The sequence below is a fragment of the Notolabrus celidotus genome, chromosome 24 (genome assembly GCF_009762535.1).
Source record: "Notolabrus celidotus isolate fNotCel1 chromosome 24, fNotCel1.pri, whole genome shotgun sequence".
Lineage (NCBI taxonomy): Eukaryota > Metazoa > Chordata > Actinopteri > Labriformes > Labridae > Notolabrus > Notolabrus celidotus.
Genome location: NC_048295.1, coordinates 8,486,498 through 8,513,566, shown reverse-complemented (window position 1 = coordinate 8,513,566; position 27,069 = coordinate 8,486,498). Strand labels below are relative to the sequence as shown.

The 27,069-nt window shown below is 44.2% G+C and overlaps 1 protein-coding gene across 2 annotated transcripts in view; it reads left to right on the top strand.

Annotated features, from left to right (window-relative positions):
* Positions 1–27,069, top strand: part of dmd (dystrophin) — a 234,151-nt gene that overhangs the window by 155,870 nt on the left and 51,212 nt on the right. For both annotated transcript variants that reach the window (XM_034677504.1, XM_034677505.1), the window contains 30 exons: positions 384–545; positions 2,899–3,009; positions 3,732–3,905; positions 3,986–4,141; positions 4,229–4,399; positions 4,485–4,664; positions 4,808–4,930; positions 6,120–6,290; positions 6,768–6,890; positions 7,002–7,136; positions 7,225–7,377; positions 9,613–9,783; positions 13,303–13,425; positions 13,720–13,892; positions 14,031–14,166; positions 16,637–16,812; positions 17,020–17,167; positions 17,548–17,673; positions 18,265–18,414; positions 18,509–18,607; positions 18,760–18,859; positions 19,889–20,058; positions 20,138–20,255; positions 20,336–20,547; positions 20,833–20,987; positions 21,116–21,302; positions 24,475–24,647; positions 24,742–24,898; positions 25,737–25,848; positions 26,573–26,841. In XM_034677504.1, coding sequence (XP_034533395.1) covers positions 384–545; positions 2,899–3,009; positions 3,732–3,905; positions 3,986–4,141; positions 4,229–4,399; positions 4,485–4,664; positions 4,808–4,930; positions 6,120–6,290; positions 6,768–6,890; positions 7,002–7,136; positions 7,225–7,377; positions 9,613–9,783; positions 13,303–13,425; positions 13,720–13,892; positions 14,031–14,166; positions 16,637–16,812; positions 17,020–17,167; positions 17,548–17,673; positions 18,265–18,414; positions 18,509–18,607; positions 18,760–18,859; positions 19,889–20,058; positions 20,138–20,255; positions 20,336–20,547; positions 20,833–20,987; positions 21,116–21,302; positions 24,475–24,647; positions 24,742–24,898; positions 25,737–25,848; positions 26,573–26,841 — 4,614 coding nt within the window. The remainder of the gene's footprint in view (positions 1–383; positions 546–2,898; positions 3,010–3,731; positions 3,906–3,985; positions 4,142–4,228; positions 4,400–4,484; positions 4,665–4,807; positions 4,931–6,119; positions 6,291–6,767; positions 6,891–7,001; positions 7,137–7,224; positions 7,378–9,612; positions 9,784–13,302; positions 13,426–13,719; positions 13,893–14,030; positions 14,167–16,636; positions 16,813–17,019; positions 17,168–17,547; positions 17,674–18,264; positions 18,415–18,508; positions 18,608–18,759; positions 18,860–19,888; positions 20,059–20,137; positions 20,256–20,335; positions 20,548–20,832; positions 20,988–21,115; positions 21,303–24,474; positions 24,648–24,741; positions 24,899–25,736; positions 25,849–26,572; positions 26,842–27,069) is intronic.

The following is a 27,069-nucleotide window of genomic DNA, read 5'->3' as shown; positions in this document are numbered from 1 at the left end:
GTTTGCATGAGTCACAGTCCCATTTTTTGACTCATCTCTTGGCTTAATTTTCTCCCTGTGAAGTGTAGTAGGCTGTGTGTGCAGAGGCAGTGATGTTATTCAGCAGAGGCTTTTCATACATTGGCTGCAGAAATCTCCCAGTAAACAAGATAACAGGTGAAAATCTGTGAATGAAATATCCTGAGCTCCCCCAGAGGACTCTTTACACATGCATCTAATCTGAATCTCACAGGAGAGATTTCTAAGAGATTTTCAAGCTTTTGTTTGTGGGACTTTTCTTTTCTACCACGGCTGAAACTGGATTTAGAGATTCATGTAAACATAACTGATGCGTCCCCCTCCCTCCACTCACCATCTTGCTCGTGTGTTTGCTGCTTCCTCAGGCGGCGCTCAGGCAGAAAGAGCTGGAGAAGAGCGTCCGGTGGGCCCAGGAGAACGACAAGACGCTGAGGGAGATCCAGGACTCGCTCGCCAACACCGACCGACACCTCACCGCATACCTGGCTGACCACATTGATGCGGTTCAGATCCCGCAGGAGGCGCAGGTAAACATCAGATGAGTGTGTGTGTGAGGAATTACAAGAATCAAAGGTAGAAAACGACTCCTAACAAGCAACATCGTATTATGTTAATTTACTGCATGACAAATCCTTTCACAGAGACCTTTCCAACTCCTAAATACTCTGATAATCCCAAACCAGCAGAAAACAAGCCACTTATTTATGCATTCATTTGCTTCTTTGCATTTCAACAACAAAAGCAATTATTTTATTTTGACTAATCCTCCATTTACAGCTGAAATGAACTTTAAACAAATCCAGAGGTTTGTGAAGAAGTGGAATAATGAATCAAGGAAAGGTCAAATCAAAATAACAAACAGTCCCATTAGAAGCAGTTTGTAGGAGTTGATTAGACATGTGTGTTCTTTTTGCAGCCAAACTTCTTAACGGCGTGCTTTTTCTTCCTTTACACCTAAATCATGACCCAGCATTTTGTGCAGAAATAAACAGAACACCGACACACATTTAAGACATCTTCTTCTAAAGTAGGAGAGAGTTTCAGACTTGTTTGAGAGTATTTATGATGTCATTTTGTTCTATAAAAATAAAGGATTTCAGAAGCCTACAAACGTACGACACACCAACATTGTTAGTTTGCATGACTCAGCGTGTGAATCCACAGCAACAGCGCAACCAGGTTTCTTCCAGCTGCTTTCACCTTCATGCTCAGCCAACACAAAAGAGAACCCATGGCCGCTCGATGTAAAGCAATGTAAGAGCAAGGCCGTGCAGCAGGATGTGATTTGTACAACGTGTTTACATCCACACTGGAACCCTGGAAGGCCAGCAGTCCTCTGCTGTGATTTCCTACAAACCCAAAGATAACAGCCCAGGTTTTTAAGACTTTCTCTCCCGAGGACATTCTGAGTTTTGCACTCGCTCGTTCACATAAAAGCGGAAAGGAAAAAGTTGCTATAAAGCCTAGAAATAAGAGAGAAGTTCAGAGCCGGCTTGCTTTCTCGCCTCCACACAGCTGGAGACGCACGGTGTGAACGGTGTGAGGAGGCTGTGAATGTGTGGTCACTTTCAGGAACGGTCAGACGCTTCCTGCCTTATCTGACTTTCAGAACAGTGTAGTAAGAGAGGGTTTCTGTGGCAATCTCACTTCATGTCACTTTATTATTACCCCAAAGGAAATCTGATCTACAGCAGGGAAGAAGACCAAAAACACACAGAGAGACTCAGAGATAGAAGCAGAGTAAATCCACAGATCAGGTGAAAACAGAGACAGTCCTGCCACACTGAGGCACTAGATCCAAGAAGTTTGTGAAAAGATGACTTCATTTCAGTGATTCTGATTGGACTTGATATCAAATCAAACCACAAGCGACCGATCTTAACCTGCAGTTATCAGACTGAACCAGGCTGCACTCGTTTGTGTACGTTAAAATGAAAGGGCCCCAGTGTTTCAGATTTAGTTCTGAGCTGAGCAGCTGTGATTTCAGGATTAAGCTGAGTCATGAAACGCTGTCAATCCTGGCTTTGTCAGATTGAGTTATTAACAGAGACAGCTGTGTTGACAGGTAGAGAGAGAGGAGGCAGCAAGGAGAGTGGAAATATACTTCTGTGAGTGTGTGTGTGAGTGAGTGTGTGTGTGTGTGTGTGTGTGCCAAAGAACTCAAGAGAGAGAGAGAGAGAGAGAGAGAGAGAAATGCTCTTTTTCTCTCTGTGGTCCTAATTAAGCCTGGAGCAGCTTTGGACACACACAGCAGTCGCACACACACACACACACACACACACACACACACACGCGCTGCCTCTGCCTTTTGGTCTCTCCCTCTGACGTCTAATTTCTCCAAGTCGTCTCCATTCCTTCTCTCTTTTCCTCCATCACACACACACACACACACACACACACACACACACACACACACTCTCACACACACACACACACACACAGGATGATGAGCGAATGATTGGATTAGAGTGGTGTGGATGAGCATATGTGATTACAGGGCGCTTGGTATTTAAAAGGAGAGAGGGCTGACAGAGACCAAGTGAACAGAGAGAGAGGGAGAGAGGGAGAGAGGGAGGGTGGTAAGTTCTTAAAGCTTTGAGGCACCTTCTCCTCTCTCCTTGATGCCTCCTGCCCCCTTGTGGAAAGAGGGAGGCGGCACATGATCAATTAATGTTAACTTTATTGATTTAATCTCCCTGTCCTCCTTCAATTAACTCACCTCTGTTCATTTAAATGCACTCTTTGTTGTTTTTTGTGGTCAATCACAAAACTAACTCATCTTAAACTGATATTTTAGTGGATTTAAAGTTCCTTTCTTTAAATAATTTGGCATCAGTAGAAAGTTTCATGTTTTTATGAGTGTGTTTTTGTGTTTGACAGAAAATCCAGACAGAGCTGAGCGGCTATGACACGACACTGGAGGACATGAGGAAGAAGAACCTGGACAAAGATCCGTCCAATAGGATCGTGGGACAGATAGACCTCACCCAGGTAACAAAAACACACACGTATAGGAATATGGTGCAACCTGTGCATGCAAAACCTCTAAACTCTTTTGGAAAGTCGTGCAAACTTCTGGCTTGTGAGATTTTTACTTTTTGGAGTTAAAAAGAATCAAGCTCACCAGACCTCTGCAGCCCACCTCTCCTTTCTGCTGCAGGCTGCAGGCTGCAGGCTACATCAGCCACCACTAGCATAGCACACCCAACACTCCCAACTGAGAGGTCAATGGTGGAGTTGCATTCAGTGTGCTTGCAGGCAGCTGTTTTATATTTATGCAGCTGCGGGCAAACTTAGCTGCAGTTAAAAAATGTTTGCAAAACTTCAACCTGTCCTCATTAATAAGTCAAAACTCTTGCTGCTTCTCCTCTTTGAATGTTTCAAACTCAGATAATGTAAGATACCTCCACTGTGTAGAAAAGTCCACACGGTCAGTCAAAGCTTCTCTGTTACGTGTTGGCAGATTGGCAGGAGATGTAAATAGTTAATGAGTGTCTCCACGTTGAGCCGGCTGTGTGTAATATACTCAGGAGAAGTGTTAGAGTCATCTCCTGCCAACGAGTACATCCGAGCAGGTGGATACACAAACAACCCACAACAAGCAGGATCTGCCTCTGCAGTCTGCTCGTGGCACTTTCTACTTCACTCTTCATCTTTATTTTTAGCTTTAATTCCACTTCACTGTGTCCGTGCGTCTCTCCGGCTCCTCGCAGAAAATGCTCACGGATGTGTGGACAAAGTTCCGCCTCTTCCAGAAGCCCGCGAACTTCGACGCTCGGCTGGCCGAGTGCGAGCGCGTCCTGGCCGGGGTGAAAAGCCAGGTGGGGCTGCTGGAGATCGGGAGCGTGGAGCAGGACGTGGTGCAGTCGCAGCTGGAGCAGTGCATGGTGGGTAACCGCATTACAGAGTCACATTCAAATTGGTTGATGAAGAGTTAACACCCTCTGTGTGTTTGTGCGTCTAACAGAAGTTGTACAAATTGCTGAGTGAGGTGAAAGGCGAGGTGGAGACGGTGATAAAGACGGGGCGACAGATTGTGCAGAGGCAGCAGACGGAGCAGCCCAAAGAGATGGACGACAGAGTGACCGCCCTCAAGCTCCTCTACAACCAGCTGGGGTCACAGGTCAGGACACAGAGACAACACAATCACAAACAAGACCACCTCCATGAGATCTAGACTGAGAGTTGTCTGTTTGTAACGTGTTTGTAGGTCACAGAGAGTAAGCTGGAGCTGGAGAAAAGCCTGAAGCTGTCGAGGAAGCTGCGTAAGGAGCTGAACGGGCTGACGGAGTGGCTCGCTGCCACGGACGCCGAGCTGACCAGACGCTCCGCTGTGGACGGGATGCCCAGTGACCTGGAGGCAGAGGTGGCGTGGGCACAGGTATGAGTAAAAGAAATGTCATGACCCTGAAGACCTCACACACTCCTGCAGAATCACATAATCTTCTTCTTCTTTTTCGCCGCAGTCGATCCACGCAGAGACAGAGAAGCGTCAGCCGCAGCTCCAGGCCGTCGTGGACCTCGCCGAGGCCCTCAAGGCCGTGCTGCGGGGCAACGGTGGCCTGGTGGATGACAAAGTCAGCCTGCTGCACTGCAACTGGATCGCAGTGACGTCCAGAGCGGAGGAATGGCTCAACCTGCTGCTGGTCAGAGAACGAAGCAGAATTTTAAAAAACGTTCATTTAAAAATAACTCAAATAAACACGGCTAAAAATAGCTCATTAGAAGTGTCAGTGTTTGCAGAGTCATGATATGAATACCTCTCTCTTCCTCTCTCTCTCTCTTTCAGGACTACCAGAGGCAGATGCAGAAGTTGGATGGAGAGATAAAGGAAGTGAACGGATGGATCGACGGAGCGGAGAAAAGGATGGATGAGATAGACAGCCAAGGACCGAACGATGCTGTGATGAAGGTAATGTTTACTTGAACACATGTTTGTTTAATCCTCTGATGTTTCTGCTCTTAATCTCTGAGTCTATTTATAGATTAGATCAGAGGAACGTTGTTTGAGATAGTTTGAAATGAAAGAACGATGGATAAATACTTTGTAATGTTTGGTAAGGGGGTTCACTGCAAACATCAGTGTTGATACATTTTAATTGGGTGGAATAAAAATGAAAAAGAGGAGATTGAGACAGCATAAGGAACTATTGTAGAATGTATAGATAACTTATTTTTTCTGATTTCATAAAAGAAAAAACAAAACAAAGTGGGAATTTAACACTGATATGATTACATGAAGAGCAATGAACATTCAGATTTATTTTGTCATCTACGCCTGAAACTGTGTTTTTATTCTTCAAAATTTAGATAAAGGTTCATTTTAAAAAATGACTTACTTTTGAGGATATTTTAAAATGTCATTTCAGCAGCTGCATTTTTTGAGCTGAATTCTTGATTTCAGAAATCACTCTGCAACTTTCATTTACTTTAAAGGGGATAAAATATTTTCCAAATATTGAAATAAAATAAATTGAATCAAAGAAAATTAAGAAAAAACTAATTTAAAATAAAAATGAAGGAATTAATTCAGTGGGAAAAAAAATCACTTTGAGGTGTGAGTTGATTTTAGGTCCTTAACATTTAGCCTATTTTTTGCCTCCATATATTTCAAGCTAAAATTTGTAACATGCAGATTTTAAATGCTTTTATATTGCAACACATTCCTTGTGATTATTCAATTTTTCACAAAACTAGTGCATCTCAAAAATTAAGATATTCTGAAAATTCTCCCTTTTTTTGTGGTAAGCTTGAAATAAATAAAGTAACTCCAAATATTCTAATATTAATATGAGGTGTGTTTTTTGATTTTTATCTCTAGGCTATAATTATAAAAATGGAAAAAGAATATTACACATGAACAAAATGTTGAAGTCTGGGTTGCATTAAATTTGTTCCTTCTTAAATAACAGAAAATGTTCTTTAAGAGACATTAATAAATCAAGCCTGCAAATCTAAAATGAATTAAAGAAAAAGCCTCAAAGTCCAAAGAAGAGGGGAATCAAACTTGTTTCAACCCTTTAAATCAGATACAACCTGACACCTTTGGACACACAGATTTCCTGACTGACTCTGTGTGTTTGTGTGTGTGTTTGTTTCAGGTGCTGCGTGCAGAGCTGGAGCTCACGAAGGGGAAGATGGAGGAGGTGAGGTCTCTGGCTCAGGAGCTCATGTCCACCAGAGGGGAGAACTGCCAGGCGCAGGTGGGACCCAAAGTGGAGCGGCTCAACCAGAGATTCGACACCATCGCTCAGCGCATCACGTCTGGACTGGTAGGGAGGGGGAGGAGTCATCCTCGTGCACCAGAAACACAAACACTGATGAGAGTGAATCAGCATGTCAGTTGTTGTTTTGACTCAAAGATGCAGACTTTAATCCTGCTTTCCTCCTAAATATTCCTCAAGCGCTCTCCAAACTCTCTAAATTAAGTTCAAACTCCCACTTAATAAACTACAAACACTCTAATTTTACTTCAAAGTCTCGCTTAATCGACTTCAAACTTTCCCTCCAAGTGTACTTTAAACCCTCACTTAGCAGACTTCAAAGTCTCACACTAAATTTACTTCAAACTCTCCAAGTCTGCGCCTACCTCTCCGGCTAAATTTACTTACTCTTGTCCACTAATGATCTTCCTTTCTTCCTCTTTCTGTGTGCCTTTTGTGTTTGTGTGTGTATCTGTGTATGTATATGTGTGTGTGTGTGTGTGTGTGTGTGTGTGTGTGTGTGTGTGTGTGTGTGTGTGTGTGTAGACGGCAGCATCAGCCAAGGAGCTGGAGCAGTACCACAGTGAAGCACAGATCTGGCTGGAGCTCCTGGAGGAGGAGGTGAAACAGGGTGAAAACCTGAAGGAGGAGGACTTCCAGGAGGACAAGGTCTCACACACAAACACACATGGACAGTAACAGATTCCAATCCATGTTATGTGTGTGTGCACTTCTAAACATGTGCGTGTGTGTGTGTGTGTGTGTGTGTGTGTTTTGTAGGACTATGAAGAAGGTGCAGTGAAGGAGCTACTGGTGAAAGGTGAGAATCTACAGAAGAGAGCGCCAGACCAGGACAAGAGGGAGCTGATCCGACTGAAACACAATCAGCTCAACAGCAAGTACACCACCGTCAAGGTAACACACACACTGCTCCACACACACACCATGACTATGACACATCACTGCCATGCCGTGATGTTTGTGTGTATGTGTGTGTTTGCAGGACCTGCGCGTGCTGAGGAACAGGAAGGCTATGGCCATTGCTCCCCAGTGGTACCAGTATAGGAGGAAGTCACATGACCTGCTGGCCTGGCTGGATGACATCCAACGCAGCGTGGACCAACTGCCCGACCCGCCCGAGGGAGAGACGGTCAAGGTGACAACACACACACACACACACGCACATCTCTATACACACATGTTTTCTCCTTTTAAGTCAAATGTGTCTCTGTGTCATCCTCGTCTCCCTGCTCTTCATCTCTTTCTCTCTGTCTTCATTTTCCTGGTACATCACCGGAGCAACCTCTTTCTTTTCTTTCCTCCTCCCTTCAGACAAAGACTTTGGTGTCAAGGCTTTTGCACTTCTCTGAGAAAGAGGACGTACTTGTTACAGGAAATCCTCTTCATGTCTGTTCAGAGAATAACACCTGATCAGTTCACGTGTCAAGTCTCCAGCTCCCCAGAGCAGAGAAGAGGCTGGAGAACCTGGACTGTGTGTAGCATTTCCATCAATCACTCATTAACAAAACATTATTGACTCACATCAATAACTATTATTGATCATAGCTTCAGATAATGAATGTCTTCTGGCCTGTCGCATATTTTACTGAATGTAAATCTGACTTTTACAGCTGCAAGCTCATGCACGGTGACATGGTTAATACATGATTAAAGCAGCCTCTAATGCAGCAGATTTATACGCATGTTTCTAAATAAACATTTTTATTCATGCATTTGACAACCATCATAAATCACACGCAGGATTTGTAAGAGATAATGAACACTATGAATCAGAATCGGCTTTATTGGCCAAGAACGTGCACACATACAAGGAATCTGACTCTTTGATCCCTACGTGTAAACATTAAACATTAAATATTGACTAATATGTACAAGCCTACATTAAATATTAAACATTAAACTCACACACACAACCCCCATGTACATACTGATATGTATTCATACAGTAATATGACTGTAGAGAGCTGCTATTTGTCGAATATATTACAAGCAATATGAATGAAATTAGTCCTTGAAGCATTATGTAAATTGGATTTGATAGTAATTTTATTAATGTTGTGTTAAACACAAAACAGGAAACTCTAGATGCTGATGAAGGCCACAAGCTGTGAGGTCAGGAACCAGAGAATGTAGGGTCACGATTTAACTGTATGATGTTTTAAAACAGGATTTAAAGCACCTGTGAGGAATTTTTGACCAGTTATAAAACATTTTTAAATTCAAAGTGATACCTCTTTGTGACCTATAAAAGCAAGCGAGACCATCAGCAATATGATTGGCGATTTTGGTACTGTACCTTTAATGGCTGTAACTTCTGGGGGGGGAGGGGCTATGCCACATTATTAACTGCACATTTTAAAAAAGCCCCTTTCATTTCTTCTCTGCCTAAATTTACAGTGTGTACAGTGTCATCATTTGTTATGACCTGCCGGGGGCTACAGATGAAAACTATGTTGACATGTTCATCAATATGCACTGTCCCTTTAAATAGTTAAAAAGAATAAATTAATAAGAAAGTAGGTTTATGGTCAGAAATCTTTACACGTGTACAGAACGAGATCAGTAGAGAGAGAGACGAAAAATCAAGGCAAAGAAAGTTCCTTACTGGAGCTTTAATCAATAAAACAGTAACAACACTAAGTGATGCAACCAGATGATTTTAACATACAGTACTGAAACAGTGATGATAATGCTACACACAGATGCTCCACCTTCCAGTAGAAAGCTTTGACGGCGCCTCCACCTGTTTCTCTGTCTCCACCCTGACTCTCCATGTGTGTGTCTTTCACTTTCAGATGGTCGTTATGACTTTTCGCTAAGCGGACGCCCGACTCGCTCGCCTCAGATTCACCTGTCATTGCTGCTACTGAGATTCCTGTCTGTTTGTCTGTCTGTCTGTCTGTCTGTCTGTCTGTCTGTCTGTCTGTCTGTCTGTCTGTCTGTCTGTCTGTCTGTCTGTCTGTCTTTGCTTCATTTCACTCACTGCTCTTACTCCTCTGTATTTATTCAATCAGCCGGTGATTGTACTCCTTCATAATGTAAATAAAGTCTTAAGGCTTTGTGCGCCTCCTGATTAAAGCACCACTTTGTGTGACTATTTAAATAGAGACACATACAACATGAGGGGATCTAACTTAAATACTATGTGTATGTTTGACTGACAAACATGATCTTCTGTCTCTTTATCAACGTGTCGTGTCATTGTTGAAGTGCTAGTGGGTAAAAGAACGTGTCTCATCATTTGAAGTGTGTAACTGTCACTGTGAGAATGTGTATTATTCAAGAACATCCACATGCCTCTCTGTGCTTACCCCCAACCCCCTGGGCTTAGCCAATAGTAAGTGACTTCCTGGTTGATTTCGCCCAATAGGAAATTGGCTCAGAGTTCGACAAGAAGAAGGAGGAGCTTAAGGAGGTGCAGGGCTTAGCCAATCAGCTCTCAGAGGCTGGAGCCGCCAATCTGGTGGAGCCCCGCCAGCTCCATCTCAACAAGCGCTGGGTTGAGGTGGAGGGCAAGTTCATGCCCTTCAAAAGACAAAGTGTGAGTTTCAGGAGGCACGACTTTCATATCTACAAGTACTAACAGAGAATACTAAACTAATACTTCAACATAATACTGCTCGATAATGATTAGCATGAGACTCTCTGAGGAGGTATAGTAAGTGTTACTAACTTATAATAAAGCTTATAATAACACCTATCTGACTTTAATGTGGTGCACAGTCTGCAGCAGAAAGTTCACTAATGGATCCTAAATCTACAGATGGTTAATGCCAGATTTAGAATATGAAAAAAAAATATATATTTAAGAATAAACTTGTTATTTTACAAGAATTGAGTCATAAATTCATGAGAAAAACATAAATAACAATGACAAAGTCTCAATTAGCTCAGCATTAGGAGAGGAAACAGTTTAGAAATGCCTTTAAATATAAAGCCTTCTGCTAGTATAGTAGTTTACTGAAATACTAAGATGCTAGCCTGCAAGAGAATAAACTAACTAGGTCGCTCCAATTAACAAAACTAACAATATGATTTGTGAGTGCTGTTGTTCTGAGTCTGCACGAGGGATTTAACAATAAGAGAATTCCTCATAATGAATATTAATAAGGCTACAAATACAAAGTAACCTTTCAGATATTTACTCACTCTTAGTTCTTAGCTCAATCAAAATAAGAGGTAATAAGGTTTCGCCCTCTGAGAATAAAACCTGAATGCTTTTTTGTTTTTCTTTGCTGCATTCTCATGAACATGTCTTATGTCAACATGTGAAGCGCGCTCACATGTCTGAATCTCATTGGTTGCTCTGTCTGGCTCTGTGTCACTGCATGCCCCCCTCCATGTCAACCAATCACACCACACCCTGGCAGTTCCCTGATCTGCCAATCTCTGAGGATGTACGCACCCTGTCCACCAATCCCATGAACCCTCACATGCTCTCACACCACATGGTACTGACTGTGAAACTTGGACTGATCCACATCTGAACTGTCAGGTTTCAAACTTGGAGCGGTGCGCTTCTTCAGGAGCGATGAGAAATAATTTAGCAACGTTTTCCTTTCAGCTGAGCACACAGGCTGTGCTTCAGCGTGCAGTGTACAGTAAACCTGGGAGCTGCCCGGGCCTCCGAGCTGCTCCTCTCAAGCTGTTTGGGCACTTCAGTGCATTGCTCAAGGACTCTTAAGCAGTAATTGGTGCACTTGATTTCCCATGCTCTCCATGCTGCTGTGGGTTCTCTGTAATCACAGGCATGGTTCAACTTTTACTGCAGCACCAAAACTTAGACAACACACACACACACTACTGATTTAACCCTCACACAGCAGGACTTCTGATCAGAAATATTGAACATGTTTCATAGCTTGGATTTCAAATTAAAGTGGCCCCTGTTGCGAGGAGATGGGGGAAGTGAGATCACTCTTAACAAACCTCACACCACAGGAAAGTCTGCTGAGATAATCTTGCCCCCACATTCAAAATCAAACATTCAATTAAAAAAAACAAGAGATCAAACCTACTTTTAAGTTAATTTGACTCATTTACAGGAAGGAAAAGAACACATAAGTCCAAATAAGTGAGCCAAATATCACCTCAGACTCACAGCAAGTTATTTTTGGTACTGAATTGGGAGTGCACAGCTGGATTGGCATCAAAATCCCCCAAAAACAAGCCCAGTAAGAGAGCAGGAAACTCTACCACGCCACACTCTGCTGAGACGCCAGCACCAAAATAAAGTCATTACTCATTTTCATTCTCAGTGCCTGAGCAGCAGTACATCATTCAGGAATTACTGACTCTGCTGCCAAATACAACATATAAATAATATCTACACAAAGCCAAAAACAGTACAGATGTGTATTCAGTCCAAGAAAGAGAGGAGCAGAGCAGATCATGAGAGAAGTAGACACTTAAGTCTAGATTTATTTGGTCTGCCTTGAGTCTATTTTCAACATACTGTATCTGGAAGAGTGACGGCATTTGGAAACTCAAACGAAGTCCACCTACACTGACTCAGTTTTAAGACGCTGGAGAGGAATCTGTGTTTCCTGGCAGGAGCTTAAGATTCGTCAGTCTAGACAAAGACATCTAAACAAAACTAGAATAACTGCTCGGCCTGTTGGAAATAAGACTCTAAACCTGGAAGCCGAAGCTAAAATTTCCTCACAGCATCGGGCTGTGTTGGTATTTCATTGCCAAGTTGGAGGATTTTATGTTGCTTTGAGCCTCCCCCTCTCATCACTTAGATCTGCTCTGCTCTCAGTGTTCAGCACATTGACACATTAAAACACAAACACATGAGAGCGACGTCAGAACAGTTCAGAATGAAGATGTGTGAGCAGGTTTGCGTGTGTGGACACAAAGAACAGTTATTACTTAGTGAAAGATAGTCATGTGTGAGTCTGTCACACAGGGTTATGAGTGAAGTCAGTCCTAAATCATTCATCACTGTGCAACCATGTCTCTGAATATTAGCTTGTTATAGCCTTACCATGACTGCAATCCCCTCTGACATGAGACATAACCTTATTCTATTTAATTCTAATACATTAATATGAAAACAAGTAGTATCTTGTCTCAGATTTTCTTGGTCCCCTAATCAAAAGTAGTTGGAACACCCTTTTGGTGATTAAAATATAACAAATAGTTTTTACTGAACCACTAAAATGAAGAACCCAGCTGCCAGATATCCCTGCAAAAACACTCGCTGTCCTTCAGCCAGGGAGTGAATCAGCCTCTGCTCCCCGCCCACTCCCTGTTTCAAACATTATTACCGTCACACCCGGCCGACCCCGGAGCGGACTTGTTAGCTTAAGGCCAGCAGCAATCATTAACTTTCTGCCAGGCTGAGAATAATGCTAATGTATGCGATTTATTTTGGCTTAATTAAAAAGTGTCACCGAACGGGAGAGAGGCGAGCGCTCAGGTGACGGGAGCATAACAATGAGGTGAAAGGAGACAGAGGCGAGCGTTGATATCCCAGCATCTCTGCGCTTCGTTGGCGGAAGCAGCATCCTTTGCGATGTTGAGTTGGAGTATTGTGTTTCACGGTCAGGAAACATGAAGTATTCATTTCATTTTTTAAATTTGACTCAAAATCCAAGGCTCCGATGAATTAAAACTGAAGCTGGAATATGATTATGAGCTGCCAGAGGGATTAATAATGTATTTAGAGAGGAGTTTTCAACACCCAGTTAGAGATTACATGATGTCTGACATCCTTGAAACAATCTGGGGCTTCATTTACAAAAAAACATCTAGATTTAATCTGCAATAAGGAATTCATTAAGTTATTTTTTTATGCTATACGCCACTTTAAACTCAAAAAGTCATCTTTAAATGAAGTATTAATAAGTATTATAATTTGGATCAAAGTGGATCAATGATTGAAATCTCAGATTGCTTAGTTGCCTTGTTAGAGACATTAACATGCATGATTTAAAACAGATCTTTCAAATTCATGAAGTTATATTTCTCTCACCTCACTGCTCTGTGTTGTTTATAACATAAATGTGTATCTGTGTGTGTGTGTGTGTGTGTGTGTGTGTGTGTGTGTGTCCAGGAGTACCTCACAGAGCTGCAGGCGTTGCTGCGCTCGGTGTCAGAGACGGACTTCAAGCTGAACTCTCCTGAATACTGGCCCGCAGCGTTTTATAACCTGCCTCAGCAAGAGCACTGCCTGAAGGTCAGCACCGTGCTCGAGTTTCTGTGAGACAGCAATATTTCTCGTGAAATAATATCGTGGGCAAGATAGAAGGTTAACTAAACGAACACAAATGATGGAAAGTTTAAGCTGTAAGAGCAGAATAATTTGTGATCTAGTTGCAGAGGTTTGCCAAAGCATGAAAGGGATCTTGTTAAAAATGGCAAAAGGAACATTTAAGAAGCAGGAAATGACCATATATAGTAGTTATGAAGACGGCACATGCAAACAAACTTTCTACTACCATGTCTGTCCCTTTCACTGCCGCACACCCAGGAGGTGAAGGGGAGCATCGACCAGCTGAGAGGCCCAGTGGAGGGAGCGCTGGCCCGCAGAGAGGAGATGGTGTCTGCGGCTCGGCCTCTGGAGAGTCAGAGGATCCAGGAGACGGCCATGCTTCTCAGCACCAACTGGGACAAGCTGAACAGGCTGCACCAGGACAGAATGAAGTACGAAGAGATTTCTAAATATACTCTTCATATATATATAAATGTACATGATGCATGGATGTTGAGTCACTCTGTGCACACAGTTGAAGGAAATCTGTTTATGTGTGTTTGTGTGTTTGTGTGTTTGTGCACATCAAGGCGTTGGCAGGACTGCAACTCCAAGTGGCAGAAGTTTGTTTCGGATCAGAAGGAGCTGGAGGGGTGGCTGAATGAAGCCGAGAGCACTTTGAAACTGGCCGAGAGTGAGCCGGCAGCACACAGACAGCACCTCAGGGTAACACACACACACACACACACACACACACACACACACACACACACACAAACACACACACACACACACACACACACACACACACACACACACACACACATAACCGAAGACTCAGATCTAAAAACTGGTCTGCACGCACATTGATGAATGCACCCACAAAGCTGCTGAGTGTATCCCTGCTGTTGTTGACTCACACTGAATCTCCAGTGTCCGCTGATGCTGCTGAAGTGCCCTTGAGCAAGGCGCATGAGCCCAAGCTGCTCGTGTTGTCTAACTCGCTCCCGTGTTTTTGTGTTCCAGCGTTACATAAAGAGACACATTCCTTGTCACAGGATGATGAAGTGACCCAAAAAGAAGTGACATGTTTTGGCCTGAGACATCATATCAAGACATAATCTGGCATTCAGGACGTACATGTGTGCCATCGTGATTAACTTATGCTCTGTTTGATGTGAAACTTTGAGTTATCATCTCTGGATTATATAAGTGAGCAACAATGTTTGAGACAACAGCACCAGTCGGTCTCTCTGTAGGAGGGTGGGTTGTCTTCTGAAGTTTGAAAAGTAAGATGTGATTCAAGTCAATGAATCAAATCTCTGGAACATATTTAGATAACACATTTTTTTGAACCACAGTGAGTAAAGCTGTGTGTCGGCGCTTTAGAAGTCTGTACTAAGTCTTTGCTTACGATGTGATACCAAAGGATTCAACTCTAAAGTACAGGTGCATCTCATGTGAATGTCATGATTGTAATGTGTGTTAGACGAGCAAACAAATCCCTGAAGGGACATTCAATTCTTTCACTCTGTTACTGAACATGGTACACACATAGCCCGGAAACACACACTCACACACAGGCAGGATTCTTTAAACATGCACTGAAGCAGAGATGTCAGATCACTCCAGCTACCAGCAACAACTTCCATAACTTTGGTACAAACCAGGACTTGAAGTGGTGATCCTCTAGTTCCCAAAGAAAGTCCCTAACAGACTGAAAGTGTTTGATCTGAATGTGAGGATTTAGGTCTTTGTCTTTTTGTATTTTCAGACACAGTTAGCATTATAGAAATGTCATTTAAGGTTCATGTAAAGTGAAAGTCTGACATTTTACACACCTAATAATAAATCAACCCTCTGCATCAGATGTGAAAAGAACCAGTCTGTTATCTGAGTATAAACAGGCCTTCAGTAACTCAACCCTGAAACTCAGATTCACCTGAATCATAGATCATGTCAACATCAGAAGTAGAATAGAGGTCATAAAGTCGAGTGATATAACACGACTCGCTGTTCAAAGAGGCATAACACAACTTAACATTACATACTGTAGCACTCAGCGTAACATCACAACATGAATGCATGAGTATCACACACACACACACACACACGCACACACGCTGGCACGCAGATGGCAGTTGTCAAGAGGAGAACTCAGCGAGTGTCAGACAGTGCTGCCTCAAAACCAACACAACTCATTCCTTTTTTAGATCTTATGTAAGAATATTATGTCATCCATTTTGACATCTCAACGTTACATCAACCCAGAAAAACTGAACCTGATGGATTATGAAAAACAATTCAACGACAGATTAGAACAAAGAGTGTTTACATCAGAGGGATGTAGATTAGGAAGGTACCAGGATCCACGGAGGAGACGTGGACCAGGTTTGTGTTCAGTTTGGGTTGCTCTGGTTAAACTGATGCACTCAGCCCTCAATGTGAAGTGCTCTTATGTGTAGGTAAGTGTGTGTGTGTGTGTGTGTGTGTGTGTGTGTGTGTGTGTGTGTGTGTGTGTGTGTGTGTGTGTGTTTGCATCATCAGACCTGCCCAGTCTACTTTGAGCTGCTGTGATCAGCTTTCAATGTCCACCTGCACAGACAGGGGAGCAGTATCCGAGTGCCACTCATGTGCCAACCTGTGTGTGTGTGTGGGGGTGTGTGTGTGTGTGGGTGTGTGTGTGTGTGTGAGAGAGAGAGAGAGATAGAGAGAGAGAGAGAGGGAGAGAGAGGGAGAGAGTGTGTTTGAACAGAGACAGAGGACCATCTGGTACCTTGAATCACAAGCTGCCACCTGAACAGCACCCAATCTTAGTCCACAATACACACACACACACACACACACACACACACACACACACACACACACACACACACACACACACACACACACACACACACACACACACACACACACACTCACACACACACACACACACTCACACACACACAGGAATAGTCAGATATATGAAATTAACTGGTTTTCATACACTTGTGGGGACACTGTGCTGACCTAAATCCTCATAACTTATTTGCACTTTAAGTTATTTTTAAGGTTCTTCAGGAGTTTTAGGATTTGTCTTCTCAGATGAACAGGTCAATTATTTAAATCAATATTTAATGAGGTTTTGGGAGGATTAACGCATCATATTCTCTGTGTCTTTGCACATGTGTGTTTGTGTGTGTGTGTGCAGGACCTGACAGAGGCCATACCTCTCCAGGAAGTCGTGTTGGCAAGAGTGAACTCTGCGGGAGAGGAGATCAGCCAGTTAAGCACGCCAGACGACGCCTCGCGGCACCGAACGCAGCTCAAATTACTCAACACTCGCTGGGCCAACGTCTGTCAGACACTCAATGAACGCAAGAGGAGGTCTGTGTGTCTCTGTGTGTGTGTGTGTGTGGCTGCAGGTCATGGATTATCCATGTTTGTGTTCCTTTTGAAATGCCTCTAAAATAGTGCTTTGTTGAGTTGTTTCTTTTTATGGCTTCATTGTGAAAATGTGTCTTGTGAATTGTCCCTCCTGTGTTGCCTCTGAACATGTCTATGTCTCCTTACCTGTTTTTCTCTCACTGGTAGGTCCTCTGAGGCGCGTTCAGCTGCAGCAGCTCTGCAGGAGGACATGGGCTCCATGCTGGGCTGGTTGGACAAAGCGGATGGCGTCCTGGCCATCCCCCTGCAGCCTGCAGAGCCTCAGCACATCAGAGACACTCTGGGCAAAGTCCAGGTACCTTCAAGACGCTACACACGAGCTCCCATGAGCCTCTGAGCTCTATGTGTTTGTGTGTACCTGTGTGGGTGTGAGATTTAATTTAGCTGCTAAATGAGATACAGTTCTTCATTATTACACTCAACTCTGAAAATAACATTTGCATGCGTTAACATGTGAGCGTGTGGGTTTTTTAATTTAGTTTGGAGGGTAATATTTTCTGAAATGACATACTCTAATGTTTCATTCTGAAACCCAGCCGTGAAGATTCTCCCTTGTTACTGTGTTTGTGAAGAATTGTATAATTTAATTGAAAGAGCGTCCTACATTGAGCTGCTCTGATGGTTTCTTATTAAATCCACCCTGACAATGTGTGTGTGTGTGTGTTTGTGTGTCAGGCACGTGTGGAGGAGCTGCCTGCCAAGAAGGCGGCGATGGATGATCTGAACTCCAGACAGAAACAGATAACGCTTCCTGCTGACAGACAGAAAGACATCAGGATCATCAACAGTCGCTGGGCTCAGGTCAGCCGCTACCACTGTGAACACTCAAGCTAACGGTGCACAAACATTTTGCAAACAGAGAGACACAGCTGGGAAATGAACAATCCTGGCTGGTGATGGGTCTCCAGGTACTCTGAGGCCTTTATTTGTACAAGGAGGTGTGCAGAAGGAAGCCACAGCGCTATTCCCTGATAAATAAATGTACCAAAGGATGAACACATTACAGTTTACCACTGTAATGATAGAGAGAAATCACTGCTACAACCACACAGCTGTCACAAAGCCTCTATAGCCTCTACTATGTAAATGAATGGAAATGAGCTTGCCTGAATAATGTCTCTATATGCAGACGATACTGTTGTTTACTGTTTAACTGTCCTGTGATGCAAGATGCAGATATTTATCACATAAATCCATACTTTGTATCGCTCTAAATGTCTAAAATGACTGTATGTAGTTATACTAAGGATCCTTTAAGCATCTTACTGCATTTCCTTTTGTGCAAATTAAAGTAATTGGAATTATACCCTGTAAAATCACAGCCCAAGTCCTCTGTAGTCTTTGCAGAACGCTTAAAGTGTTTTGTATAAATCCCATATTGTGTTTATTTAGGTGTCGAGGGATCTGCCTGAGCGCCAGCTGGAGATCGAGGGTCTGCTGCGGGAGCTGGAGAAGCTTCAGGGTCAGCTGGACGGCCTGTCGGGCTGGGCGGCCAACACCAGAGCCAAGCTGGAGCAGAGTCCTGAGGAGCCACCACCCAGGGTACAGACACCCCATACAGACATCTTGACTGCTGTTTCCACACTTATTACTTCAGTTATCCACATATGCACTATCTTTCTCTATGCTTCTTTAGCTCATTGAGGAGGTGCAGGTGAAACAGCCGGAGGTGGAGTTTGTTTTGGAGCGAGCAGATCAGCTGTACAAGGAGAGTCCACCCAGCCAGCCAGACAAGGTGAGGAAAACAAACACCATGTTGCTTTCTTTGTTAAACCTCTGAATCGTCTCCAAAAAACACTCTAAATCATTAAAGTCATACTGTGCTTTCCTTATCTCAACCTGCTCCATCTCAATAAAAACTTCTTCTTTTTGTTTGTGTGGTGCCAGGTGAAATACGCCAAACTGAGGGAAGACTGGACCGTGATCCTGGAGCTGCTGCGGCAGCATAAGGAGAGGATGGCTGCCATGCTAGTCGCCAAAAAAGCCAGTAAGAATTCATGTTCAAGGAGAAGACTGGGGGAATAACAGATTTCCAACCTGTTAAAGTTGCTACACAAACAAATCCATCATTTTTAACAGGTTGTGTTCCAACTCCTGATGAAATATTACTCCATTTGGCTTTTGTGAATACAGTTTTAAGGCACCATTACACATAACACAAGAATATCAAGACAACATAGAACTTAGCTGAACTAAAGACAGGCTCTTAATGTAACCAGTGTCAGTATGAGGCGGATAATGTAGCTTTAATGTGTCGTGTAAAGGTAAGAGTTAGCTCCACGGTTTGGTGATGACATATGTGCCATTCTGAGCAGAGATAGTAAGGAGGCAAGATGTCTCACTCCTTAGTGATTCAACTCCAGGGAAACACATGCCATAACGCCACTGACTAATTATTGACTATTAAATTTGTCGGACACAAATTTTCTCATTGATTTTCAGGTGCAGGAACTAATCTTTGCACCCCTTGCAGCAAGCGTTATTGATTTCCCCGGCTCTCTTACTGCAATGGTGAAAAATGAAGGAGCATCCTCTCCCTGAATATTAATAAAGTCCGAATGTATGAAAATCCTGCTGTCTGCCATCAAATTAAAGCAGACACTGAATATATGCCAGGTGTCTAATGTTAGTGCAGAGACTCATTATATTAAATGCCTTCAGGCCACAGGCAAAACTTGCCTCATAAAAAACTGTCAATATAGGATTTAATAATGAATCGGTTTAAATTATAAGCTGCAGGGATCATAAAGATAAACTCTGCAGACCTATTTGTGACTTTGATTTTAAAATATTAAAAGCATGAGTACGTGGTGCGTTTTCATAAACACTTTAATGGAGCATCTGTCCGCAAAGATAAAGTTAAACAGGGACTCTCACGTTAGTTTTAGTGCCATTTTTTATTCAAGTTTGACTTCTTCTGCATCCATTTATCTTAGAATTACAAAAATAAACAAAGTCTCAGTCTTTAAATGTGTTTAAGTAAATGCTAAACATATGCTGTGTGTGTGTCCCCCAGATGAAAGCCTTACAGGAAGTTCCCAGCCTGAATCTGCAGCTTTGGCTCAGTTCAACAAGTCCTGGGCCGAGCTCACTGATTGGTTGACGATGCTGGATAACATGGTGCAAAACAAGCGTGTGGTGGTGGCCGACCTGGACGACATCAACGAAAACATCGGCGGTTTGAAGGTCAGGACGTCAGAAATCACTGCGACGAATACACCCTTCACTAGTTAGTGCAATAAACCAACATTCATTGTGTTTACAGACGTCCCTGCAGGAGCTAGACCAGCGCCGCCCCCTCTTGGAGAGACAGGTCACGGCAGCCCAGAACCTGAAGAATAAAACCAGCAACCAGGACACCCGCAACGCCATCACTGAGCGCAGTAAGACACACCTGCAAAGATTTACCGCCATCATATCTGCACCATCACTGCAATACAAACCTGTCTTTCTGTCTTTGTAGTGGACAGACTTCAGACTCACTGGGAAGACTCCCAGACCAAACTCTCAGACAGGACTAAGCAGCTCCTCAACATGCTGCAGGACTCCACCGATTGGCTGGATGCCAGGAAGGGCGTGGATCATCTCATCAAGCAGGCCAGCGAGAGGCTGGAGTCCTGGCAGGAGATCACGTACACGGTCGAAGCGCTGAAGAAACAAAACGCTGAACTGAAGGTTAGTGTGAACGTTGTTTCACTGACAGCATGAACACCTCTAAAACATAACACACATTCCTGCTTGTTTCATCATTAGCTTTCTGAATTACTCTGAAGTGAAAGCACACACCATTCTTCCACCTTGCTTGTGAGATTCATAAACAGATGGCTTAGAAACATGACATTTCTCATACTGGGGATGAGTCAAATGACATTTAGATGGAGAAAGTGAATCATCACATTTTACAATCGCCTCGGCTTGTCGATTTTTATTCTTTCCTTTCTTCCTCCCCGTCCCCCTCAGCTCTTTGCGAGGGAGCTGCAGCAGTGGCAGGGGCAGGTGGACCAGACCAACGCGATGGCAGACAAGCTGCTCACGCTGTACGCCAACGACGACACGCACAAAGTCACACAGGTCAACGACAACATGACTGCTACCTGGACGCACATCGGCAAACGGTAACCACACACAATCATCATCATAGAGTTATTATAATGACAAAGACGTACTACAGCTTTAAAGAAGAGATGGTTAAAGTCATGCACTCTGATCCAACCACATGATGAGCCCCTGTTTTCTCCTGCAGTATTTCAGACAGAGAAGCCGCTCTGGAGGCAGCCATGAAGCTCCTCCAGCAGTTCTACCTGGACCTGGAGAAGTTCCTCAACTGGCTGACGGAGGCCGAGACCACCTGCAACGTCCTGATCGACGCCACCAACAAGGAGAGACTTCAGGAGCAGCCGGCGGCCAGGAACCTGCTCGCACAGTGGAAGGTAGGAGGACACACGCTGCTGCTCCGGTTATCGAGCAGCTCTATTGATATCTGATGAATGGGCTCTCCGTGATATCGCGGAGGTCACGACGGAGGTCAGAAATACAGAATGACAGAATTTCAATCATGATTAATGAAGAACTCAAGGAGTGACACAAACATCATTGGCAGGAGTTGATGCCCAAGGTGGGGATGTAGTGATTCTTACGAGAGTGGAAGGCAGAAGGAAAGGTTGGGAAACATGATCCTCAGTAGTGACATAAAAAGCAGGCTCTGTTCCTCTTTTATGACTGACCTATTAAAGCGGCCTATTCTCCCTCTCTCTGCGTGGATTACCTACATTCTTACAGTTTTACCTCCACTGCTACTGCTTTTACAACTCTTTTATAGCTATTGCAATCCGTGCTCTTCTGGTTTTAACACCGGATGTTATGTTGATCTTTGATGGAGCAGAGCAGGGGATCCATTTGCATTTTAATGTGGCTGCTTGTAAACGACTTCCCTGGAACTGAAGAAGAAGAAGAAGAAGAAGAAGAAGCATCACCTGCAGGAGCTCAGCAACAGAAGCCCCTAAGTCCCGCCCATTCTGTTTGATTGACAGGCAACAGGTATGACATATCTTCCAATTGAGGCCGCTCATACAGTAACAGGATGGTTTCTTTTTGGACCCAAAGTTGAAGACGCTCTTCCCCGAGTCTCTGCCCCAGCTGGTATGACAGGAATGCTGACACGGCAGCATCGTGCGCTCTCATTGGCCCGTCGGTGCCTGGCAGACAAATGCAAATATTCCCCCCCCCACTGCATTGTGGGTGTTGAAGGGAAGGCTCTGTTCTGTGAGAGAACATATTTTGACCCTCGGCTGTCACCCTGCACCCACACACACTTTCTGTTGGAACACACACACACATGCAACCACACTACAAAGGGAACATACATGCAGCATTTTGGAGATGAACTTCCACACACACACACACACTCTCACACACACACATAATGTTGCAAATTCATATCTGTGCACGCTTCCTTTCACACACAGCTGTCTCAGTACAACAGCAGCACTGTATGCAGAGCTCTGATAGCCTTCTGTGTCCAATTAAAATGGCGGACAGCAGTGCTGCGTAGCATCCAGAGCACACACACACACACACACACACACACACACACACACACACACACACACACACACACACACAGAACACAGCACGCAGATAACGTTTAATTGGAAAATAAGCACGCTCATCGTTTTATGCAGCCTCTCCTCCTCTCCTTCATCCTCTTCCCTCTCTTTCTCAACCCTCTCCGTCTTTCCATCTCACTGTGACTCACACTCTTCTTTCCATGGGTAACAAACTCTCCCTCCATCCCTCCCCTCTTCCCTCTTCCTCTTCATCTCCAAATCTCCCTCTTTTGTCGCACATTCAAACGGAGAGCTTTCTCACACGGTCGCACTGGGAGATAATCTCGAGGGGATAGAAGAAGCAGAAGATGTTTCTTCTCTTTCTTCTTCTGCATGACGTGTAGTTTGGGGATTCCTGGGTAAAAGTTGCGAGGATGCTGCGCAGGAAGGTCTACCACGTTCAGGTTGGGGTCATTTATTAAGCGCTTCTCATGTCTTAACACGTAAATTAATCCTAACATTAGAAAGTTTTAATTTCTGCAAGATTTGAGCAGCTTTTCTTTGAGCGCTGAAAGAAGTCCTTTGTTCTATCTTGAACAAAATGTGCATCTCGCCGTGATCAAAAGTTCAGGAGAACAAAATGTCTATAAATGTGCTGACTCTGCACCTCGTGAGACATCCAGGGTCAAGGAAAGGACAAGCACCCGGGTTTTTTCACCCGAGCGCGTTAAGAAAAAATAAGGTGTGAAACCATCAATTTTAAATGAAGACATCAAAGTTGAAGTCCACACGGAGATCTGGGGCTGGGACCGACTCAAAGTCTTCAAAGGCGTCAGATCACAGGGAGAACTGCGGGAAACTTTCCACAGATAACATTTAAAAGAGGAGCCATGTTCCCGCTGCACCGTCTGCACTCCTTTCTTATTTGTTCTATTATCGTCTGTGTCCCGTTCTTCTGCTTCAATGACCCACTTTCCCCCTCAGGTGTCATTAAAATTTCATGTCAGCTAATTCATCTTCAGTGGAACATTCTGCTACAGGATGTTTTTCACTTTAAGGGCATTCTGAAAATTCTTAAGGCTTCAGGCAACTTTTCAGACGAAGTTTAATCAATCCATCCATCAATCTTTATTTATACTCTGCCAATCACAACAAACATTATCTCAAGACGCTTTCCAAACAGAGCAGGTCTAGACCGTACTCTATGTTCTATTATTAACAAAGACCCAACATCAAGACAGGATAAGATCCAGTCCCATCTTACAGACACACAGGACTCAGTCTGATCTCATCTTAATCCACCATGAGCAGAGCACTTTGCAGCACAGGCAGAAACCTCCAGCAGGACCAGACTTATGCTAGACAGCCATCTGGTGAATCTGAGTTGGGGTTGGAAAGAGGGACAGAGGAGATGAAGAGAGAGAGAGATGATAGTAGTATTTGTAGTTTCTCCTCTATCCCCCTTTCCGACCCCAACACAGTCTCAGCAGATGGCTGTCTAAGATGAGTCTGGTCCTGCTGGAGGTTTCTGCCTGTTAAAGGAAGTTTGTCCTTGCCACATCAACACAGAACATTTCTGGAATAATTTGCCAAACAGGAAGTCTCTATTCCTCCCTCACTGAACAAACATTGTTGTTTGAGTTCCTGTCTCCCCTCCTGACATCACGTTATGGATTTCAGTGACGTGTCTGTAGAGAAAAATCCTCTCAGGTGGGACCACCGCTGTTGAAGTAACCAGTTGATTCATGTCTGGATTGCACTTTTTGACATTTGAGTTCTACAAAAGGTTCCATCCACAATGCATTAAGCCCTGCATTACGGCTCAATCCTGCTGCTTTCTGCTTTTAGAGACTAAATCACTTCCTCAGATCCTGATCCCATTACCGAGCACTCGAGCAATGGAAAAAGTGAATTCCTGAAAGATGGCTGCTATTACCCAGAAAATGAAGTGTGCGCTCCGACAGAATTTACTGCCACTGCTCTTTTCCCACTGACTCCTTCTCTCTGTGTGTGTGCATGCCTGTGTTTGATCGTGTGTGTCTGTGTGTGATTGCAGGACCTCCAGGCGGAGATTGACAGCCACACAGAGCTGTATCACTCCCTGGATGAGAACGGGCAGAGGATTGTGACCTCGCTCGGGGACTCGCAGGATGGCGCTCTGCTCCAGAGACGTCTGGACAGCATGGGCCAGCGCTGGAACGACCTTCGCAACAAGACTCTGAGCATGAGGTGGGGCGTTTGGAACACACAGCAATAACAATGCTCGGGCTTAGTATAGGAAGAGGATGGAGTTTTAAATAAGCAACATTTGATTGTGTTTCAGGGCCCTTCTGGACTCGGAGATGGCCCCATGGAAGAGGCTCCACATGTCGCTGCAGGAGCTGCTGAACTGGCTGAGGCTCAAAAGTCAACAGCTGGAGCGGGAGCCGCCTGTAGGGGGCGACGTCCCCGCCGTGCAGACACAGCTGGACACACATCGGGTAGGAGGAGACGCACAAACTCACAATATGTGGGACACAAACAGAAACTCTGCCTGTCTTTGCAGAAATTTGGCTGAAAAATGTAACATTCAAGTTTCCCACTCAGTCTTCCCAGTTTCCTCCTCTATCCTCTGTCCTGTCTCTCAGTAAAGGCATGAAGAAACCTCAAACAGAACACTTTAGATCTTTCAGATCAATAAACAGGCAGTAAAAAGAGCCTGTTAGAAACTTTGATAGTAGAAGTTCTGTGGTTTCATTCCTGAAGTAGCCATATCCGTTTGATTCAGAATCCACGTCTCTCCCTCTCTGACATTATGCAAATCAAAGCCTGTGAATAAATGGAAAGCATGGCCATATGGGTCAAATGAAAAACCCATTTTGTGCACCATTTTATGCAAAAAGACGAGATGATTGGCTCGGCTGATTGGGTCATTTCATGTCTGAACCTGAATAGATTTTTGCAGATTGGTGAGTTCCTGCAGATATTCATTAGCGGAGGCTTTTAGTCCAAACATTTCACCGTGAATGCAGACATGTTTTAATAACCGCTGAGGAACAGAGACAGTTTAACGTCTCTGAGACAGACGGAGTGTCAATGCAGTCACACACTGACTGAATCAGCCTGTATACACCTCCTTTATTATCATCAGGAGGGAGAACGACAAGTCTTCATGTTTCTGTTTGTTCCTGCTTTTTTCTGTTCTCTTCTGTTCTATTCTATTCTTCTCTGTTCCATTGTATCTATTGTGTGTGTGTGTGTGTGTGTGTGTGTGTGTGTGTGTGTGTGTGTGTGTGTGTGTGTGTGTGTGTGTGTGTGTGTGTGTGTGTGAACTCACAGGGCTTCAAAAGGGACTTGAGAGCTAAAGAGCCCGTTGTGACGAAGGCTCTGGACGATGTCGGACTCTTTCTGTCGGAGCTTCCCCGAGAGACCCCCTCACCTGAGATGAGAGGTATCCTACATCCACCTTTCATTTAAAGACACTCTGTAGACACTCTAAGTCATACATTACAGGAGAACACTACATGACATGTATTAGACAGAGAACCCCTTTTTTATGCGTCTCCATCTTATCCACCAACCTTAGTAACAGCCTGGTGACAAGCATACAGCCAAGTTAACGCACTCTCCTGCAGCAGCTCCTCGCTCCATGGCAGCAGCCCCGGTTACCAGGCTCATTGAAAGCAGCTGAACTTTAACTCTGGCCCATTAAACCCATTCAGCTGCCGACTCCAACACACTCGGAGCAACACAGAAATAAAGGGTGAACTCCAGCTGCTAATCGCTGCCACACTGAGGGAAACGAGCACCTCTTAGAAAGCCGCTCTGTCACCGCCAAAATAGAGGCTCCTATAGGCAGCTGTTGAGGACGTCTTCAAAAGCTGAATTGACATGTCGCGTCTTGAGTACATGACATTTAGTTTGGTTGAAATGCAGCTGGCTTCTTCACAAAGAGCCTGAGTGCTTTGACATATAAGTGGAACAGTCTCTCAGGAGCAGCTCTTCGTTTTCACAGTCATTGCTTCTTGTTGTATTTAAGAGAGGCGACGAGCTTTAAACTCCTGTGGCCATGTCCTAACATTCACCTGAACAAACTGTGATCAGGTTTAAAAGACGCTCACATCAGAACTTACGACAATGTTTTTCTCAAGGCTTTCTCTGTCCACGTCCCTCAGACATCAGCCCGGAAGAGCGAGCCCAGAACGTCGGGCGAGTCTTGCGCAAAGAAGCCGACGACGTGACGACGAGGTGGGACCGGCTCCATGCCGACTCGGCCGCCTGGCAGAAGAGGCTGGAGCTGGCGTTGGATCGGCTCATGGAGCTCCAGGAGGCGGAGGACCTGCTGGACGGGCAGCTGAGGCAGGCCGAGATGGTGAAGGATGCGTGGGAACCCGTCGGGGACCTGGTGATCGACTCGCTGCCAGAGCACATCGAGAGAGTCAAGGTCAGAATCCAAGTCCAAGATCCTGATTTATGGTGTTGAGATGCTTCCACAAAGTCAGAGATGATCATCATGACATCAGTCAGCAGACCCTGCATTTATCAGGGGTTGCCATAATAAAGGCCCCCTTATATCGCTCTTATCCTGCTCAAACCTGTCAGTGTTTCCATACATTAGCAGACTTTAAACAAGCAGGAAAAGTGTCTTTACATGATGGATGCATCTGTTCCT